Consider the following 22,833-nt stretch of genomic DNA (forward strand, 5'->3'; position numbering starts at 1 on the left):
CTATTTTCTGTAATTCTTATAATTGCACATATGCTTGAAAGTTGACTCACTCTATTCATAATGCCAGAATATCAAATAGTCTCTTAATAAAAAGTAAAGGCAATTTCTAAAAGTTATCTAACCTTCTTCTAGAACAGTATATTACCTGAGCAGGTACTTTTAATGGTAAAAATAACATGCAATTATTACCTCTATCTAATGCTAACAAATATTAATAAAAAATGACAATATTCTTTATGCTTTAGACTTGAGGTTTCATTTACCTTTTCCCCAGGGTTGCTACTATAGAACATTACACATGGGTACAACTCTGCTGCATCCACATCTTCAAAAGCTAATTTGGGTTCCTATGTGTGTGGCAGAGATGATGAAAAGGAAACAAAAAAAATATTTTAAAATACTGATAATATGCAATCACATTAAGATTCAAAGCTCTTAAGAGACAGAACAAAGTTACCACAATGAAATTTTAATTAATCTTGCTAACCAAGGAAATTCCATATGTAATAAATGATACTAATTTGTTCATCTGTTTCAATAATCTTACTGGAATTTTACTATCTTCCTGTTATTGATCTGGTGCTGATAAATACTATAAGAACCAAAAGGTATCAGACAAAAAACAAAGTACAGATAATCTATAAACTGAATATCTAGCACTTGAATAACCAAGTTGAGTGCAAATAAAAAAAAGAAAACATGCAATGTTTGTAAATGTATTTCAGTACCTCTCCATTTTTACCAAAGGAAATGGTCCTGGCTTCCATGTCCAACACACAGGTAATGAAATCTCCTTGAGTAAAGCTTGACAATGTCAGAGTCTGTTCTCCATTGTGATAGAGGTTACCACTGTAGGCCCGATAGAGCCACATATCCGAGGTAGTACGGTGATTAAAGTCATGCACTGGCCATCGAGAAACTCCAACACATGTGCCTTCATTACCTCTGTTTTCCTTCACAATGTAAAACTAAAATGAAAACGGTAGTGTTCACTAATAGTCAAAACACCTGTTTATATACGATTAACTGCATAAACCAATAGAGGAATATGTTTATAAATAGTATTTATTTATTTATAGGAACCTAATTTTATTTTTAACCTAAGTGAAAATAATATATGAATGAAATAAACACATCATTTTATAAAGATTTTTAAACAAATTTAATTTTTACCTTGTAGAACATTTAGTACTTACTTTATTAAAATTTTTTCAATTGACATTCTATTGAATATTACTATTTTGTATTAGATTCAAGTGTTCAGCATAGTGGTTAAACATTTATATCACTTACAAGGTGATCCCCCCCATAAGTCTCGTTCCCACCTAACACCTTACATAGTTATTAAAATGTTCCCTATGGCTTGAGTACTTATTTTAAATAAGCAATTTTACCTCACATCTTAATTATGAATCTGAGGAAGTATGTCTAGCCCAGAAAATTGTTATTTTTCAAATATTTTATTTATGTATTTTTAGAGAGAGGGGAAAGGAGGGAGAAAGGGAGGGAGAGAAACATCGATGTGTAAGAGAAATATCGATCGGTTGCCTGTCATGCTCCCCTAACCAGGGACCTGGCCGGCAACCCAGGTATGTGCCCTGACCAGGAATTGAAATGGCGACCTTTCGGTTTACAGAACGATGCCCAACCCACTAATCCACACCGGTCAGGGCAGTCCAGAAAATTGTTAATGGGAAACTTCAATTCTTTACATACAAATTTTCTAACTACTCTCTTGTGTATACTTCTGTGCAGAAAAGAGTTAATATAGCAGTCCCAAGACTGCTACCTTTAAAGAGTTGTGCTTAAAATCCTGGCCCCTGGCTAGTACCTGGGTATTCAACTGGCAAACAGTTTCCTACATTGATATAAAAACTTTCCCTAAGTGATAAGTGTGGTTCACCCGGTTCGTGTGTTTGCACGAACAATGTGGTTTATGCTGAACACCTGCTTTCCTTCTAGAAATCTGGAATTTTGGTACATGCCAGGCAGAGAGTACCTTTCATGACCAGCCACCAGTAGAAATCTTGGGTGCTAAGTTTCTAATGGGCTTCCCTAAAACATCACACACATGTTGCTGCATTTTGTTGCTGGGGAAAGAGTGTGCTCCACGTTACCACTTATGGGAGGGAGAGAACATAAGGAAGCTTGCACATGGATTCCTCCAGACTCCACCTGTCTCTTTTTCCCTTATTATCCAGCTATGTGTCCTTATTGTGTTGTTATAATAAATCTTAGTCATGATACCACCACACGTTTAGTCCCAGAAGTCTTTCTAACGAATCTTTGAATACAGGGGGTGATCTTGGGGGAACCTGACACGGTGGTGGCAAACATGGGATTCACTAGAAACTCCAACTCATTAAAATATAGTTACAGCGTTACTTGGGGAAAGAGAGAAGTAGGGAAAGACACAGCTCTGATGCCTGATGGCCATGGAGTTGCACACATGTTATAAAACAGTAGGTGAGTTGTTATCTGTTGTGAAAGGTGTAAGCTACTTATGAAATTCAAAAATAACAGATCCTTTCCCAAAACATGCATTTCAGAGAGGAAAATCATCAGTCTCTCAGTGCTGGCTTGCTGAATCCCCTGGATGCTTTTGGCCTTGCTAGCTACAGTGAGAAAAAATGAGAAGCCAAGGGAAATGTTGTTATTCTCTCCTCTAGGCAGGAAAAGAAAGGGCCCAAATATTCCCAACAAATGGACTTTAGATGGGCCAAAGAATAAACATTAGCTTGCAGTTGCTCTTTCCTCCAGGTGTCAAGGAATCCTTGAGTTCAAAAACCCCTGAAGGTGGGTTTTGGGTGAACCAAAAATATGAGAAGTGCGTGTTGCTCTTTCCTCCGAAACAGAGGGAAAAGAGTATATATCAATTTCCAAGGATAGAGCAAAACTTTGGAAAGACCAGAGAAAGAAAAAGGCCACTCCAACTATTTTTTTTTTTTAGTTTAGACACTACCACTGCCATAGCGGTACCTCTTGTCCAATCAATTAACCCTATAAAGGCTAAATTTATGCCATGGGTTTGAGTAAACTTGGGATCTGAGGGGGGAAAGTAAATTTTAAAAAACAGCTTTGTTCTATGGCTACTGCACCTGGATGCATGATAAAAATAGACAAATTTTTATATGCTTCTAACTTCATAAATACTAAGAAATCGTCCTGATCAATGAAAGCTGCAAAGGAAAACATATTAGCGGGACACAACTTCCTTGTTTTTTGCCACCAGCGGGTAGACTGAAATTTAAACTCTTTTGAGTACTAGAAACAAAACAAGTCTCCATAACTGATAACAGATTTTTCTATTGGAGCATCTAGAAAAAGGAAGACAAAATAAAAGAGTAGCAATCTCCAGATGGAAACATATGGATATACTTTTAGAGTTGTAAAAAGAAGTTTTTAGTTGGCAATGAGTTCCTGTAAAATCAGATGTCTGATCCGTAGAGGTTGACTGATGATTTTCTAGCCTGAGTACCTATTTTTGAGTAGGTAAATTTGGACTCTCAGACTGACAATGCTTTAAAAGGGCTTAGGGAAGCCTAGATTCCTGAATTCATAGATTCTAATTGCCTGGACTAGACTCTAAGTTAAAACCTGATACTGTCTGCCATGGGCTGTTTCAACCCATTGTGAACTGTGCTCAACTAAAGGCACAATCCAATGAATAAAACTCAAACTCTGGGACTGTTACAGATCTAGAACTCCTGTGTGGTGTCATAAGCTATAAAAATATCATGGCTTATGGCTAGACTGTCTCAGTCTCTTACAAATGCCCCTGGGAAGGGGCACGTTCTTAGACTTTTGACACAGAAAGTGATTGCCTTGCGAACTTGTGAATCCTACTGAAAGTTGAAGGAGGGCATACCACAGGGAGTATGACTCTCCAACCACTTTTTAACAAATTACTTTCAACTCTTCTTGGGGATGTCCCACTGCTACCGAATTATGTTCAGCCTTTTGATTTAGCTGCAGTTTGCCACAAGAAACTGTTAGACTGTCTCTACATGCCTGATCTTTCTTCTGATGCCTTTGTGGATTAAGTTCTCCTTGGAAAGAGAGGGCATGATCTTTTCTAGGCTGCTCACTGGATAAATAATTATGATACAAGGAGGGAGAAAATTTGGTAAAACTGTTTTGTAAAAAAGTTTTTTTAATTGAGATTTTGACCAATTCCTAACCTTTCTGGTTAAGTGGTATAAAAATGTTTTTGTGTGAAAATTCTTTTGTCCCTCTTGTACCCAACCCACCTGGACAAAAAGTCTAGATGAAAATTAAAAATTACTGAACTAGTCTTGAAGTTCTAATTTCTAAATGGGACACATGATTTTAGAATAAGTGTGAAAAAAACCAAAAACCCAGAACCTGGGGAAATATAGAGGAAAGCGGAGGGCATTAATGATCTTTGTTTTTCAGAACTGTACATCCTCCTAGAAGAAAAAAGTATCCATGTTGTCTTAAAGCCTGTTTTGAGGACTTTAAATTCAAACTGACTGTTGAACCTCCCACCATACCTGACAGACTGCAAAAAGCAGAGGGTGGCCCCAGGTCCTGCACTTTCCACAGAACACCTCCAGATACCATCCACACTCTTAAGGCAGATAAACTAATGTGACAGACAAGCTAAACCATTTAACTCACTGCCTTTAGGAAGTCCCTCTGAAACCAAGGACTCAACTAAATTATTCAGACTGCTTAGGGAACAGGGGGTAGGAGGTCATACTGGGTCCCTGGTTAACTCATTCTGGCTGATCATTGTATATCCTCATTAGGGGTCACTAACAATTATAATCTCTTTGTTTCCAGGGATACCATGTATGCCCTCTGGTATTGTATTTCTTATATATGCACTCAGGATACTTATCTGAGCTCTAGACTGGCCAGAGTTGTACTGTGCTAAATTGATGCCTAACCCAGTTTTTAAAAGTTAACAAAAACTTAAGGACAAAGTAACATGACTTTTTAATATAGATATTTATGGTTAATAACATCTTTTTTAACTGGCTAAGTCTAGGACCCCTAAAAAGCATAAGTGAACTTGATACTATAGCTTGGTCTCACCCTGCTGCACAAAGCCCCACTGATAATAATTTTACTGTAAAGACACAGTAGCCAATAGCCAAGGGGGTGGACTGTACAAAAAAGGAGTTAACACAGTAGAGAGGGCTATTCTTAGAAAGGTCTGCTTGTGGTATTGGCCCTTGACTGACATGTAGAAACTAGACTGCTATACAGTTCCCTACACTGGTAACCCCGAATTGATAAGTGTGGCTCATTGTGTCTAGACTATCTGAACAACAATATAATTTATACTAAATACCTGCTTTCCTTCTGGGAATCTAAAATTCTAGCATACACCAGGCAGAGGGTATGTTAACAGCATCCAGTAAGAATCTGGGGCACGGAATCTCTAATGGGCTTTTCCAGGCAGAAATACCACCCATGTTACTGTGCTTTCCTTGGTAGGTATACAATGGGAGGGACTACTGTGATTCTTTAACCATTCATTTTAAAATTTATGAGGTAATTTTAGAATTACAAAAGGCGTATCAAGATAATAGAGTTCCCATATATCCTTAATTCAGTTTTCATTTATGTTAACATCTTATATAATGATAGAATATTTACATATGATTTTTAAAAAGTTATTCCATACATATTTCAAAAGAACCTGTAAAAAGGAATAAAAGACAACATGCTAAAAAACTACTTGGAATTCAACAAACCTTCCACTGATAGCAACCAGAAGTTACTCCAGTTGATGCCAATCCGTAGCCTTTTCCTCCACTGCCATGAGTTAAAATCTGTCCATTCTCCACTATGCAACACTGAGCTTTCTCTGGGTCAAAGGACACTTCTTGTATGGGGAGATTCTCATCTTCTTCCTCCAACTCTCCCTGCTTCTACCAGAAAGGAAGTTGGTCAGTATTTTGGAGTAACCCAGATCTCAGTTAATATATATTCTAAAACTGCTTGGTTTGAGCCCACAAACATACCAACTACTGTGCAGGCAATGGAAACACAATAATAAAGACAGCATGGTCCTGCCCATAAAGAGCTTACAATACAATAGGGGACAGAGACACAAATAAATAACATCAACATTGTAGTGAGGGATGTCAGAAGTTACACAACAGGGATAGCAGCAACATTAAAGTTTAAATATCTAACCATGCTTGAAAAGGAAAAGGTAAGTATTCAAAAAAGAATGACTTCTGAGCTGAGTCCTGAATGATGAGAGGGCATTTAGCAGCTGGTCAAAGGATAGAAAGGCAGTACAGCATGTGTTAAGACATGAAGGTGCAACAGAGTTCAGTGATTTAAAGTAATTGCAAGCAATGTGGAAAGTCTGGAGGATGAGATTGGCAGAACAGGGGCCTAGAAAGAGAAAAAGAAACAAAATTATAAAAGGCCTTGAATGCCATTAAATTTTACTCTAAAGACAACAGGGAATGCTTACAAAGCATGATTTATTAGAAGATCACCAATCAGATTTGTGTTTTAGAAACATTGCTTTACCAGGAGTGTGCAGGATGAAGGCAGAGAGACCAATCAGGAAATTACTGCAAGAGTTCAGGTAAGAACTACTGAGGACTTGAAATCATTCATTCCTTCAATGAGTATTTATAAGCATCTACTATGTGCCAGGCATTACCAGGTCCTACACATTCAGCAGTATATTAAACAGATAAGGTCTCTGCTCTTATAGAACTTATATTTTGAAAGGTGAAGACAGGAAATATATAAACAAGAAAACATCAGGTAATAAGTGCTATGTTGAAATTTAAAACGGTGATGTAACAAGCCTTTGTGTGGCAATTAACTCTAGATCAGGAAAGGACTCTCTGAAGAAGTGATAACTGAAACATAAATAAGAAGCTGACCTCTGAGAAACATATTTGAGGGAAGTACTACGTAGAAAGAACAGCAGGTGCAAAACCCAAAGAAAAAAAAACAAGCGTAGTTTGTCCAAGAAACAGGAAGAAGGCAAATTGTTCAGAGTGTAGAGCAAAGGGGAAAGAACCAGAAATTCTAGATTTTATCCCAAGAATGATGAAACCCCTAGAGGGTTTTAAAAGGGGACCAACATGCTCTGATTTATTATTTTAAAAGATCACTCTGGATCCTTTTTAGAGAATGGACTGTAGGGAGTTAATAATGTAAGCAGAAAGACAAGTTGACAGCAGCTTATAATAGGGTCAACGACAGAGGAATGAGGACATGAGCAAATTCAAGTTATGTTTTACAGAGGAGTCAGTGACTTGAAGATTGTATGACTGGAGAAAATGGGAGGAGAGACAGAACGAGAGAAATCAAAGATGACTTCGAGGTTTTTTGGTAGAATTACTAAGTAGAAAGATGAGAAAGCCTAATGAAGAAATAGGATGTGGTAGAACTAAGTATGAGATGCCTCTTAGGCTATTACTCAACTGGTAAGCCAAGTACACAAGTCTGGAATTCAGAAAAAATGTCAAAACCGGCATTAAAAATTTGGGACTCAACAGCACATGGGTCTGAATAGGGTTTGGTTGGGTACAAGAAAGTGAATAGGGGTGACAACTGAGAAATGGGAAGGGTCTTGGGACTAAGCCTTCAGATACTCCAACACTTAGATTAAATAAAAGAGGAAGAACCAATAAAAGAGAATGAGAAGGAAAGGCCATTTGTACTGAGACAGAAAGAAAACCAATAAAAGTGTGAAATCATGAAAACCAAGAGAAGAATTAAGGTAGCTAGCTGTTCCTAGGAATTCAGGTCTGGAAAGCTAAGTAAATGGTGGTATAACAACAGAAAAATAAAAAATAAAAAAAGGTGGGAGGACAGAAAGAAAGGGGGAAAGGTTTCAGGGAGAGACACCTAGGCTAGCATTTCAAATTTGGAAGGTAATGCATGTAGGTCGGTGTGACTGACTGCTGAAAAAGCTGAGGATAGAACTCTGAGGAACACCAGAGTTTGGGATGAAGGCAAGGAAAAAGTGGCAGCAAAGAAGAGATGCCTCCAGAAGGAATCAAGAATTGACAGAGGATATATGAAGATCTAGGAGAAGGAAGTGTTCTAAAAACAACAGAAGGCTAGAGTTTCAAAAGGTCAAGTAAGATGTGGACAAAAAGTATACTGTTTTTAGCACTTAACACTTACCTTTGCCATTTAATTTCCATGCTTTGATAGAAGAAAAACAATTGGGTTGAAGAGATAATGAAATATAAGAAAGTGACAAATATGTATAAGATTATTCTTCTGAGAAGCTTAGCAATGAAGGACAACAGAAAAGACAGGAAGGCTTCACGATCTGAAAAAGGACTTTGGAGGGTGGGAATGAGAGATGTTTATAAAATGAGGGTAAGGGACCAGTGGAGAGAGAGAGAGAGGCAGAATGCAGAACTGAAATGGAATCACTGATAGAACAAGATCCCTCAGAGGAGAAGGAATCCTGAGACAGGATATTCATTCACTTGTGGCGCTTAAAAATAACTTTTTGGAGGAATCAGTTACCTGTAGTTTTATTTCTTGTTCTTTTTCCTTTATCTGAATAGCATGTTTGGCTTGAGCAATGGGTGTTTCCCACATACAATCCGACAAAAGGGAAAATAAGCGTTCAACAACCTATTTATTGAAGGAAAAGGAATGATAAAATTTCTATCAGGTAATTTTAAATTTAAAAGATAAAATCATTCAACTATAATACTAAGTCACATGTGACATATGATTATATCCATGTCCAACAGCTACTTTGGATGGTTGTAAGGTAAATACCTTTTTTTTTAAAAAAAGAAAGACCATTAACTCAATAGAAAGTGAGTTCCACTGCCCTTATGTGGCCTTACTACATAGACCTCTGAATCAGCCAAGCAACCTCACACATTTCTCTGTAGATGTCCAAAACTATTAAGAAGTTTCACAGGTTTTCCTTTCTTTCTGGCCTTGCAATTATTCACTACCCTCCTCCTTCTTAAATCTCATTAATTTCTCTTTCTCCTTGCTTGGAGAAGAAATTATAAAGAAAGGGATCTCAGAAGTGAAAGTTGTGCTACTGAATAAATGACACATTTACAACTGAAGAGACTGTAAGTTAGATTTTGGCTGAATCATGTTGTGGATGTCAAAAACATTTTCTAACAACTTTAAAAATAGAAACCTGGGCCATCTGATCATCTTCTACACCAGATTCACAAGCTGGTAGCACAGCCTCAAGGACATGAAGTGCAAGGAGCCTCGTTCTTAAGTTACCAACTAGAGGAATACCTGGAGGAGGAAAGACATTTTCTTAATACCAATGTGGTATGAATGTGACTTAAAGTTTAAATGACCTTCTTGAAAAAATATTCCTGAGGCTACTAAGCATTTATGGGTAGAATGGAATTCATTTCAACCTCTTATCACAATAATTCTGGACTCATCCCACACCCACTAAGGTATACCAATATTCTTGTTTCCATTTCAGTTTTTATACACATAAAAGGAATAGCACTATAGTAACCACCTGTGCTAGGTACTGTGCTATGGATTTCATACACATTAACTCTGCTGATCCTCACAAATCCTACATTATATCCTGATTTTACTGATGAGGAAACTGAGGCTCAGAAAAGTTAAGTAACTTGACCAAAGCCATACAGCTCAGTAGAGGCAGAGGTAGAATTTTAAATAGGTCTGTTATTCCCTAAAGCTAAGGCTTATTATTCATACTCTTTCACTGCTTCTTCTCTGTCCATGCCCTGACTGCCTCAGAGAGACTGTTAGAGTTAATGGGAATAAACAGTTTATACTCTTCTAAAGTAAGCAAAGGTAGAGATAGGGTACTGATACTATTTATTAAAGCCAACTGAAAATAAGTGAATATCTGATTGTTCTTTATGCTCTAAGACCTTAATCTGTACTATAGATTTCTCTTATTAAAGAGAAAAGAAAGCTGTTGTTGAAAGTTATACTAGTTAAGAAAAACTAGTATATTGAAAATATGTACATATAAAATAACATGCACAATGGAAGATTACATTATGTTTTAGCATATTAAAAAAAGGATAATTAAAGTTTTGGAAATGGAGACTAGTAATGGTTGAACAACACTGTGAATGTCACTAAAATGTACACTTAAATGGTTAAAATGGGAAATTTTATTCATGTATATTTTACCACCATAAAAACAGACACACTAGAAAAAGACTGACCAGACTTTCTGTCTAAGAACCAGGAATTAAGCTTATTACACAGAACTTTCATGGAGAGCACACAATGAGAAGTTATAATCAAAACACAGAAATCATACCATGATAAGAGAGAATGGACAAATTCAGTTTTGTATTTTGTTTTGCTTTCAGATTTGTATTTTGATAATCCAAGAAGTGAGGTTAAAATCTGTGCCAAATTATTACAATAAACACGATGTTCCCTGCTTATTTTTATTACTGTAATCTGAACAAATAGAGCCAAGTTCTCAATGAAATCGTTGAACTTCTCCGGAGCTACTTTCTACTATTAATTCCTATCAATTTTTACTCTTGAAATTAGAGTTTTTGTTTGATTAAATAAGTACTTAGAAAACAAGAAAAATGTCATGTATTCAATGTTGTTAAGGTCTAAAACAAGGAAAAGGTCATATACCTGAAGAACACTTCTGAGATGCTATATTCAGAAGTACCTCTGTCCACTTAGGGGAAGCCATTTTTGACTGAATTGCTTTTGAAGATACAACTCTGCGAAGAAAAACTAAAAAATCCCCCAGATGCAGTTCGGCTGCGTGCTGTTTTCTAAGAGCAGCTAAAGAGTGAAGAGACAAGTTTACATTATGATCAAAAGCCAACAAACAGGAAACAGTCTTACTTCAAATAAGTTACATTTAGACTGCGGTAAGCACAAAAGTAAATTTAAAATCTAGGTTGTCTGATGGTGAATTTTTTAAATTTAAATAACAGAATGGGAAAAGAACAGAAAAGAAAGTCAAACTTAAAATATCTTTCACATCTGTTTACAATAATGTGTTGCTAGAATAAAGCATGTGCACTTGGTTTTGTAAATTTTTTTACTGTTCTTCTAAAAATCATAGTTTTCCTACCCAAGCTTAGAATTCTACTGGATAGAATTTGAAGGAGATGCATAATAAATCATGTATGTGTGTGTATTTGACTAGTAGGAGAGTGCACAAATTCAATCACATTTTCAAAAAGTTCATAAATCACCCATCAAATTAAGAATCACATCTCTAAAAAAAGACTGTGTTTTCCAATTCTACAAGGACGCAAATTTCTAGGCCTGAGTCTGGTTTGCCTGAGCTCAAAATCTGTAAGATTTTTCACATGAACTTGCCCTAACCAAACTTCCAGTTTTTCCATAAGCATCAGCACCAGCCTCTCTTGTCATCTTTTCATCGTTTCCCTCCACCCTCTGCATTTTGAAGCCATAGAACTGACAGAGAAAAAGGTTTATGATACCTCTAAAATCTCTCTTCTCAGTTTCTCCACTGGAGTCAACTTTTTTTTCTTCTTCTTCACCCTCTTCTCCTTCCACTTCTCCAAAAGAGGCCATAAGTAGTACACCAGCTTGGGACAACAAATTCTTCAACTGACTACAGAGTAGATCCAACAAGGATTGAACTACCTTGGGGCTCAGTTTATCAGCATAGGTCCTACAGGAAATAACAGGGAAAAAAATGTAATAACACAGGACAAATGTTATACTTAAATACATAAAGGAGATTAGGGGGAAATGGAAATCACTAAAATGTAAAAAGACCAGCCACAACACATTTCTCTACCAAGACATCCACAATGCTCACCCTGTAGTGATGGCTAGAATCTGGAGCAATCTTGTACTAGCCACTTTTAAAGCTGTGCTAAGCTGAGAAACACCCGTCTTTGGCAACAACTGCAGGGGCTGTCCTAACATCGTGTCTGTGCCACATAACTGTGACAATACATTTAGCAGACCAGTGGAAATTGCCAAAGAAACATCCACCGGTTGATAGTGAACACTCAGGGCGAACACTGTAACCAAAAGGAGACGTTGCTGGGCTTCTAAAAAAAAAAAAGAAGAAGAACGAAAGGAAAGACAGTCAAAAATCTTTCTGAAGTAAATAAAGCATTTCCTAAAATGAACCATATTCTAAAATATAAATATTAACATGGAACACTACTATATTTTTAAATATTTATTTTTAACTCTAAGTTATCTACTAAAGTCAAACACAAGGTATAGAACTATCTAGCCTAACCTCAGGCCAAAATAACTTGTATCTTGTATATTCACAGGGGCAGTTACTCACCAATGTGATGCTTATTTGCTTGCAGGGCTCTCTCCAGAGTAGCAGACAATTGTTGATAAATCTTATGCACAGCCACCTGGATTTCGATCTGTATATTTCTCTTTGCTGCTCTGATCCCATCCTGAATTACACATAAAAATTTACTTTTTCTATTAGCAACAGTAACACCTTCTACCCAAATAATAGTATTTTTTCTTAGTCTACCTATCTGGTGGTTTTTAATTATTTAGTACATTTCGGTACATAAAAGTTTTAAAATAAATTTATTTTCAAATTGATAATTCCTGATTCTATATAATCTTTCTCCTTTCCCACAAAGCAAATTTTCCCCTATACATACAAAAGACAACACTTAAAAAATGTTTTTCTCAAGCAATCAGAGAATCTAGACAGAATGAGTAAGTCTAAAATCTAAATTCTTGAAACTATCCTCCCAAACACCCTATCCCACCTCAGACCTAACTCTATCCAATCTGGCTAAGGATTAATAAAACTAAGCCAGCAGATAATCTAAAAGTACAATATGATGGCTCAACTAACTGTAACTATAATACTATCACTCAGGAAATTAAACCAATGAGATATCTTTAAGAGTTATCTAAAAGTCTTTATATTTTTAAAACTTCAATCTTAAATACCACAAAGGTTAGCATTTTTAAACTGGTTTTGTAAAAAGATGGTTAAAATCTGAATACACTGTAAGGTGTCATCATCACCTACCTGATAGTGATGCAATCGGCCACTCTCCCCTTTGGCTCCTGCGTGTCCAACAGTGCCTAAACCAAAACACCCAGCTAGAAACTGCAGCCTCACAGACGTGAGCAGTGTGGATGACTGGAAGCCTGAGCTTGACCTGCTTCCTGCCAGAGAGATGCTACCTTTTTCCTCCATTCCAGACAACAGAACAAGGATCTGGTGAAGTGCCTCTAAACGGAGCTTGAAAAAAGTAAAACAGAGTTCTTCATTGAACTGAGACACAAAGGAACTCTGTATGTCACAGATAAAATATTATAGATCACAGAAAATTCTAACATTTCTTAGGAATCTGTTTTATTAAGATGAACATTTTTTTAAATCAAAATATCTCTAGAAACTCTACTAGCATACTATAGCACAAAAAAAGGCTACACTGTACAAGGCAAAAAGTAGTTGATTTGGATATAGGAGACCTGGTTTCAAGGCCAGACTCTGCCACCTACTGTTTGGCCTTAGGAAACTCATTTAACTACTTCCTGAGTCTCTTGTTTCTTCATATGTGAAATGAGGCTAATAGTACTTTATGTAATCTACTCCTAAAGCTATTGTGATGCTCATGAGGAGATTTATGTGAATGTTTCAAAGTTGTAAGGTAGTATAGTTACTGCTTCCTTTATTTATAAAAAAATTATACAGAATGATAGTTCAAGAAACATTAACTTTTCTTTTATATAATTAAATTTATAGGGATGATATTGGTTAATAAGGTTATATGGGTTTCAAGTGCACAGTTCTGTGATATATCACCTGTATATTGCCTTGTGTGCCAACCACCCAAAGTCAGATCTTCTTCCGTCACCATATATTTGACCCCCCTCACCCTTATGGCCCTCCCACCCCCCTTCCCCCGGTAACCGCCATACTGTTGTCTGTGTCTATGGAGGGGTTTTTTTTTGTTTTTCTTGTTCGTCCATTTGTTGCTTTCAGTTTTATATCCCATGTATGAGTGAGAAGAAGTACTTCTGAAAAGTTTTTCTGTGGTTCTCTTGAACTTCTAGCTCTGTTTTCCTCAGGAAGACAGTATCTACCACTACAGTCAATGAGCTTACACTTTTTAAAAAAAAAATTATTTTAAAATAATTTTACATTTACAGAAGAGTTTAAAAATGGTATGGAGTGCTCTTGTATATCTTTCCCCTAGCGTCCTCTAATGTTAACATCTTACATAACTATGGTACATTTTTCAGAACTAAGAAATTACTTTGGTACAATAGTATTGAATAAACCACAGACTTTATTTGGACTTTACCAATTTCCTCACAATATCCCTTTTCTGTTCCAGGATCTAATCCAGGATATAACATTGCATTTAATTGTCATGTCTCCTTAATTTTCTTTAGTCTGTGACAGTTTCTGTGTTTCCTTGTTTTTCATGATCGTGATACTCTGGAAGCCATGTATTTTATAGAATGTCCCTCAATTTGAGTACGCCTGATGTATTCTCATGATTGAAATAGAGTTAGAGATTTGGGGGAAGAATACTTTAAAGTCATCTTCTCATAACATTATCAGGGGTGTATGACATCACCACCTTACTGCTGGTAAAGTTACTCTTGGTCACTTGGTTAAAGTGATGTCTGCCAGGTTTCTGCAAGGTAAAATTATTGTTTTTTTCCCCTTATCATACTCTTCGTTAGCTCTGAGCACTAAGTCCAGCTCCCTCTCAAGAGAAGGAGGAGTTAAGTTCCAGCTCCCAGAGATGAGTATCAATTTGTGGACATGTTAAAACCACAATAATTAATAAATATTTTGAGGGAGATAGTTTGAGGTTATACAGACATCCTGTGTCTCTTTAAATTTCTGCTCCCTGATTTTAGCATTCATAATTATTACTATGGTGTTCTAATTTAACCCTTTTTAAATGCAGACAAATTAGTCAAAAATGACGAAGAGATCCATATGGTCACCAGCCAGTCTCAGCCTAGTTTCTAGGAGACAAGTAAAGACTTATGCTTACAGTACCTTGTTCTAATAGATGGCAATTAAAAATGCACTTTTGTCCACTTCAAACAAAATATCATGCTGTTATAGTTAAGATAATGACATTAAAAAACTCAGGTGGAGGAAAGGAGGAGGCAAGGAGTAGAAGAAAAGGAAGTTTCCCCTACAATTGTACATTCAATGGTTTAGTTTGTTTCCATAGGCCCTACAGGAGTAAATATCAAATACTTACTTCCGCTCTTAACTGTTGCTGTTCCATTGCAATGATGGAGGCCTGGGGACTTGTAGACATACTTTCCTCTGGCTCTTTAAAACCTGGGGCATTCCCCACATCTCCACTCACAAAGCTTACAACATTTTCAATCAAAGTGTGAACTCCCAAAGACTTGGTAAGATCAAAATCAGACTCAAATGAATAAGAGGAGTTGCACAACCAGTCTCTGCTATGTTTCAGGCGAGTCCAAGAGTCGTTCAGAGATTCCAACTGACTGTGCATAGGACCTACATACAAACAGAACAAACATGCATCAATGGCAAACAAGTAGAGCATACAATCTGAAACTAGATGAGGGCTGAGTGCTGCTATCACACCAACTGGTGAGAAATGGAGACTTAAACTTGAATATATGCATGCATTAAGTGAATCTGAACAAAATGCTTTGGTAAAAAACAACAAACAAACAAAAAATATAGCAATGTCACAAAATAAAGGAAAAGCCCTGTTTGATGTACCAGTGTCTTTGTAAGCGCTTTAGCAACACACTGCCACAAGAAAAAGAAAGGCAGAAGCTGCTATCAAAATGCTTAGCTTCAAATGCTCTGCATTATTAAACCAGACCATCATTTATGAACAAAAAGGAACTAGGTACTTAGGACACTGCTGGTAAGACCTACTAGTAATAGGACTTCATCTGACTGAACATATCATTGCAAATAAGTTAAGATTATGCAAGTGTCTACATATCTGCAATAAAACACTACCAAAAAAAAAGAATACAGAAGGGCAAGTAAACTTATACAAAAAGGAAACACAAACTTCACCCTTTGGGTTTCATTAATAAAAGGAACAATTTCACTGTGTCATATGCATATTTATTGCACATTGTGAAACTCCTACATAGAGGAAGCAAAGTTTCACAATTTGTTAAGATTTACCATAAAATGATAGCTATATATAGAATTACCAATGGTTCACAATAGTTACTAAATATAGTACCATTAGTTTTGCCAGTGGGCATATTCTAGGTTAAAATATTTAGATAGCAAAAATGTTAATGTGTTTGAACACAACTACTGTCCAAGTCATAGGGCGATATTTGCTGTAAATAAATATATAAATGTCCAATTCTTACAAGCTTTGTCTTTTTTTAATTTAACTGATCTCAGGTACACAAATTAGGTTAATCGTAATCCTTGGCTCAAAATACACTCTCATCATTGGCCCATACATGGCCTGCTTTTGTATTTATATTTATTTATAATAAATGTGGACACAAGAACTTGAAAACTAACAGTAACTTGTATCTGTGTCTGTTCCTCCTCCAACCCATCTTTCCCTATTTCCTCCTACCTAAGGTTTCACTGTCCCTATGCCTAGATTTATCATTCCTTTGGTTTTATTGTTGTCAAATATTATTTTATCTTTTATATATTCCCAAAACAATAAAGTTGAGTTTTAGTTGTTTGGACTTTATTGTATCGCTAATAGTCACTCACATTATTGCATGTGGCCGTGGCTCACTTGTTTGAGTGCTGTGCAATATCCTAATGTGTGAATAAATCAAATTTCTCTATTGGAAATGTATCTTAAAGTATCCAATAACTTATGCATTACAAAAGTTATTATTAGTTACCTAACTAAATGGAAAAGATTTGGGAAGAGAACTACTTAAATACTAATGCCCACGAAGATAACAAACTAACACAATATTAACTGCATACCTTATTTTCGAATTATTACATTGGTGCCAATACTGTAAAATCAAACATAGAAATTCATAACAGACAGCTAATATATTATAAAGTAACTATAAAATAATCATATGCATTCTACCAAATAATTTAGAATGGCAAAGAATATATGGTTTATCTGCCTACCATGTTTTAGCCAGAATTATTAAAGATTAAAAAATGCTGGGTGATAAATGGTAATGGAAAAAATACAATAAAAAACTATGTTTAAAATGCTAAATATTCAGTTTTACTGAACATGAAAAATAATCAATCTGAAAATTTCCCCAAATTATATAGCAAGTATTTTATATAAAATAGAAAAGTATAAAAATCCAAAGAATAATGTCACAGCTGCATAATGTATTAAATTAGAAATATTTAAAGAATAAAGTAGGGGTTAATGTAAAAAAATCATTTTCCATTTCCTTAAGCACCCCATGTTCAGAATTTACATTTATTCTTAACTTACAAATGCAGGGGTTTTTGTTTTTTTTTTTTGGCACTTTGCATTGTGCTTTTTTGTTCAATAATAAAATTTCAGAATAAAAAGTTCTGTTTCCATCATTTACAAACTACTTTTCAAAATGAATATATATATATATATATATATATGTAATGAGGTATTCTTAGAACCACAAAGAGATCTTAAAGATTATCTTGTCCAATTTTCTTGAAATTGAGAAAAGAAATGTTCAAAGAAATTGATCTGCTGATTTATTAACACTAATTCCTTAAGTTTATGGGAGGTTGTCCTACATTTCCTGTTATCAATCAACTCACGAGTCACTGACCCATGGACATTTCAATTGCCTGCCTGCATTAAAGGTTCAACTGTGAAGAATCTACAAATAGTGAATTGATTTAATATACTCCCAAACAGACTATGGAATGGTTGGCCAATGCCCAAATTAAATCCTCTCTGCAATTTAAAGCTGAGGTCAGCAAACTTTTTCTGTAAAAAGCCAGAAATATTTTAGGTTCTGTGGGTCATGAAAGTTTATGCTGCCAAGACTTAACCCTACTGTTGCAATGTGGAAGCAGCCACAGACAATACATAAACAAATAAGGGTAGCTATGTTACAACAATATGTCATTTCCAAAAAAAAAGATGGCAAGCCAAATTTGGCCCATTATCCACAGTTTGCTGACTCCTAATTTAAAGGACAGAACTTACTAGGTATGTTATCCAAACAAAACTTTCCATGAATAAAATGTAAGAACAGAAAAGACACTTATCTGAAAGCATCAGAATAAAGCATTAGGCTGACATCAAAAATACTCTGAAACACAAAAACTTACAGTATGAAAATGAGATGAAAGAACTCTAATTCTTTAAAAACATACAACAACATGGTTAAATTTGGGTTGTTCTATATTGTTTTATTTGAATAAAGAAAATACTGTGTCTGAAAAGCATATCAAAAGCTTGTATAGAGTAATTGTGACTAAGCCCAATTCTTATTTAATATTAATTCAGAATCCCCTATTATAAAAAGAAAATATAAAGTCCAACAAGAAATTTTTGAGATTGTTTACTTGTCCTTACAACTCTGGTTCTTAAATGGAATTTTCAAAATGAACATGGCAGAGCTGCAATACATACTTTATAAACCATAAAATATGTAGGCAAGCTAAAAGGAAAAAAAAATTAAACATGCCATCATGTACTTGCTTGAAGCTCTTCTTTTTTCTGGGGCTCAACTGGCCAAAAAGGAGTAAATACACTACCACACAAGAATCAGAAGACAAAAGGAGAAATTTGATACAGAAGACAACATTTACATTTGTTCCTCTTTATATAATCTAACTTGAAATGCAGATATAAATAGCACTTCACCCATACATGTTGCACCACGAAACACACATGTTGATAAATGTTTTCAATATTAGTTCAGCAATAAAACCCTAAAATTTTATTTAAAGAACTACAGTGGGAAAAAAAATCAAACCATACAGTATTTTAGCTAATAAGACTCCTGATGTTGCTAATTAAATTGTTGCTTTGGCATCTCCACCATTTTCCCTCCACCAGTTTCTATGGTATCAGCTTCAGCTTAATATGAAAACTAAAGTGAAATATCTGCAAAAAGGGTATTGTCTTTCAGTAAAGGAAAAACCCAGTTCTGCACAATCACAGAGAATCTTTTAAGTATTTGTCAAAGTACCAAAACACCAACATACTTAACAGGTTTTGTCAAAAATTTTGACAAGTTGTTATGAGAATTAAATACGTTTGAAGTGATGAGAACAATTCCTGGCATTTCGTAAGCAGTTTTATAAGTGTTTAATGAGCACAAATTTCATATTACCACTGCAGTGCTAAGCAGAAATACGTTTCACTTGACTCTTTTTAAAGTAATTTATGACATTTTCAGTTTTAGAATTTAGCTTTGATGCTTCTAAAGAGCTCACTTTACTTTACCCCTTTCTACCATATTTGCTTCCTTGGACCAAGAGGTTGGACCAACTATGAAACATTAACTGGAGTGAGGGGAAAAGCAGCAATTTCATTTCAAATTCAAAGTGCATTTTCATTGTTTAATCCAAAACTCCAGGACTCATGAAATTAAAAACTTTCTCATCTACTTTCTTATCACCTATTCCTAAGAACAAAACCAGCAGCAAAATTTCCCCCAGGGAATATCAAAATGTAATGATTACTATAATAAATTGGTACCACATTAAGTGATATCATGAAAAGTTACTAAATTACTTTGCCTCCCTACTATAACTTCCTTAATGGGTAATTAAAAACAAAAAACAACTTTTCACATAAAGCCCTATATGTGCTTTCCTCTTTTCAACAAAATAAAATTAAATTCCAACAAGTTAATAGGTTTTGGTACTACCTGGAACTTTTTTGGAAAAGGTGGTTTATCTATAAACAAAATTTGGATTACTGGCTTAGTTAATTTGTATCGACTTAGATCTAAAACTACAGGAAATCTTCATCCACTTATAGGATAACTGTATAAAACTTTGAACAGGTAGCAACTTGAGGATAGTAACTTTAATACATTAATTCCTCCTAAGTAATTTATATTCAAATTCTAGGTTATTTTTAGTGACACTAGGTAACAAGACTGGGTTAATAATTCTAGGTTATTCTTTTTCTTTTCCTGATTTCAAGGCAAGATTTTTTGCTTTACAAACACAAATATAATAATTAGCCGTAATAGAAAAATGACATCAGATACACCCAGAATATGTTTAGCACTGAGATAACTGCCAGTTCACACAAAACATACATTTTTAAGAGCAGGGAGGCATGAAAATAAACCATATTACATTTGGTACATCAAAAACACTTGTTTGAATAATATTTTGCTTCAATTAAGCCCTTTAGTATTGTTGAAGTATAAAACGTTATAACTTGTCTTGGGCTCTAGGTTATTCTTAATACTTTCTACTTTATTCCAAGGGATGACTTTGCCACATGCTGATATGGTTAATACAAACTGAATCTCAAGTTTCTATTTTATAAGCATGATAAAGATTTAAGAGAAAAGAATGATTTTAGCCAATGGACTATCACCTATAAATATAGTAGGAAGCTCTTAAACTCTAAGTTGGATCCCTTATGCTACTCGCTAAGTTTGGAGTCATCTCTCTAGCACCAAATAGTATGAGTTCATTGAGTTAATCAAAATCAGGAAGGTAAATCTATTCCAGAAACTTAATTCCCAAGTCAGTGGTTAAGGAAAAGAAGAGTCAAGCTAACTATGGCACATGTACTACCAATTTTCAAAGAATTAGAAAATAAAACACATATTGTACATTAGTGTATCATTTAATTCCTTTATCACAAATACCTTAACATTTTTTTAGAAACCCAACAACACTAACATGTTATAGTCTCAAAAGACTGCAATACAGAAAGCACCAGCTCTAGTTCTTATTCCTAATATTTTAGAAAAATCATTCATGTATTCTAATTATAATTTAAAGGATAAAATATTGCCGCATTTTATTCTATAGAAGTACCAACATTTCTTCTAAGTTATAAACACAAAAGTGAAAAACTGTGTGTGCGTGTTTCTTCCCCATTGTTTTTTTCATATGAAAGGGGTCTTACATCCTGCCAAGGAAGCTATCAAGAGATGGGTTTCATTATGAAACATAAAAGACTTAATACAATGAGAAAAATTGTTTTTCCACACAGGCTTTTAGAAAATTGCCACTAATGGCAATTTTAAACATTTAATATTTTCAAAACCACAGTACAAATGGGTTTAATAAAAGTTTCAGTAAAGAGAGAATAATACTTGGAGAATTTTTACTTATCCTTGGATTTATATTATTTAAAACCACTGTTCTTTCCACCCATTTGCACATATAACCAAGAGTTAACTAACTAAGAGCTTCTAACACACGAGGCTAACTCATGATGACACTCTAATTAAAACTATTCCTCATGGGAAATTTTTTTAGAAACCATAAATTCATTTCACATGCTTTATCTCATGAGGCAAAGAGGAAAACTAGAAACTTTCAATTTGGAAGTATGTATGTGTATGTGTATATGGAAGGAAAATGCAGTAGAGAGTTCTCGCTGTCATACCATGTAAACTGTAGCTACTATATCGATAAGGTAAAACATGGCAAATTATGTACATACCCCCCTCCAATTATAAAGCACTGCTTCTGGAGTTCCATTGGCTTCTTAGTAAGTTAAAACACATGGCAAATAAGAAACAGAGCCGATTATTAACTAGTAGGCTTTCCTAGATTTTAAAAGGGTGTATATTTTAAAAACAATGATCTCCCATTTAACTCTACTGATAAAATGTTTCTAAATGTTTCTGCAATTACTTTTCAGTGACAAATCTAAATACATCAGAAATAAAAACAGCTATGTATTTTAACCAGATATTTAATATTTATTAATACTTACCTCTCTTTCTATGAGATGATGCCAAATCCAAATCAACATTTCGTCTTCCACTCTATTAGTATTAAAAATAAATAATAAAATTTAGTTGTGAAAAGTATTTTAAAATTAGACTTACTGGAGTATTAATTTAAAAAATCTCTATAATTATTGCAATGCACTACTTATTCACCAGTCAAGTCAGACTAACAACAAAAAGTCTCTAAGAACTCACTGAAAACAGCTATAAGAAAAAGCACAGGCACATAACTCTCAGATGTTGAAACACAATGCCAAGGTTCATTTAATTAATATTGTAAAGTAGCAGGCGTTTTTCTTTGTTGGCACCTTTCCTTCTCTAAACACATCTTATTAATACCCTCTAGATGCCTGAAGTCCCTGTTGCAAAGTCTGGTTTTCCAAAATTCCTACTTGCTCTATCCTTACTTTCTCTTCTTTTCAAAACTCCCACTAGCCTTGGCTAGATGTTTAGAGGAAGAGAATCTGATGAAGCCACGCTAACAGAAAAATAGCATGGTCCTAAGCCTTATCATAATATTTTAAAAGTTTTTAAAATGTTTTTAAGAACCTATTAAATAAAGAAACCTCACATTGTAATGGCAGACGGGTTAATCAAACAGTGAAGGCTATCAGGAAGAACAAAAGTGTATTTCTGTGTATGTGTGTGGTTATGAGGGGCAGTGCAGATAACTGTCTGCTCATACGTACAACCAGCCATGTACAAACCATACATGGCTTAAATTTATGCACCTACTTGAGATAACGGTCTCAACAATTTCAAATGAACTCTTTTTTTATCGTACAAAAAAAAAAAAATGATGGCAAAGAGGAAAGGCTGCAAAAGTGACAAAACAGATCCATTTAGAAAATGTCACAGAAAATCTTTACCTGATCATATATAGAGACACACGTACCCACACTGTAGATAAATACATTTTGTCACACACACACACACGTGCCCCAGACATATTATGTTCTCAGGCCATTTGGTGCTGGACAAAACACGAAATGGCCATCGCAAGAGCTGCTTAAG

The 22,833-nt window shown here is 35.0% G+C and overlaps 1 protein-coding gene across 10 annotated transcripts in view; it reads right to left on the reverse strand.

Moving 5' to 3' along the window:
- Positions 1-22,833, reverse strand: part of HERC1 (HECT and RLD domain containing E3 ubiquitin protein ligase family member 1) — a 183,532-nt gene that overhangs the window by 61,484 nt on the left and 99,215 nt on the right. For 9 of the 10 annotated variants that reach the window (XM_024567643.4, XM_045201606.3, XM_045201605.3 and 6 more), the window contains 12 exons: positions 21,804-21,855; positions 15,189-15,457; positions 12,980-13,195; positions 12,260-12,380; positions 11,774-12,011; positions 11,430-11,623; positions 10,603-10,758; positions 9,137-9,243; positions 8,494-8,604; positions 5,727-5,903; positions 729-968; positions 264-347 (listed from right to left, as the gene is read on the reverse strand). In XM_024567643.4, the coding sequence (XP_024423411.2) occupies positions 264-347; positions 729-968; positions 5,727-5,903; positions 8,494-8,604; positions 9,137-9,243; positions 10,603-10,758; positions 11,430-11,623; positions 11,774-12,011; positions 12,260-12,380; positions 12,980-13,195; positions 15,189-15,457; positions 21,804-21,855 (1,965 nt within the window). The remainder of the gene's footprint in view (positions 1-263; positions 348-728; positions 969-5,726; positions 5,904-8,493; positions 8,605-9,136; positions 9,244-10,602; positions 10,759-11,429; positions 11,624-11,773; positions 12,012-12,259; positions 12,381-12,979; positions 13,196-15,188; positions 15,458-21,803; positions 21,856-22,833) is intronic. The other variant, XM_045201604.3, reaches the window with a different exon arrangement.

This window comes from Desmodus rotundus, chromosome 7 (assembly GCF_022682495.2).
Source record: "Desmodus rotundus isolate HL8 chromosome 7, HLdesRot8A.1, whole genome shotgun sequence".
In the NCBI taxonomy this organism is placed as follows: Eukaryota; Metazoa; Chordata; class Mammalia; order Chiroptera; family Phyllostomidae; genus Desmodus; species Desmodus rotundus.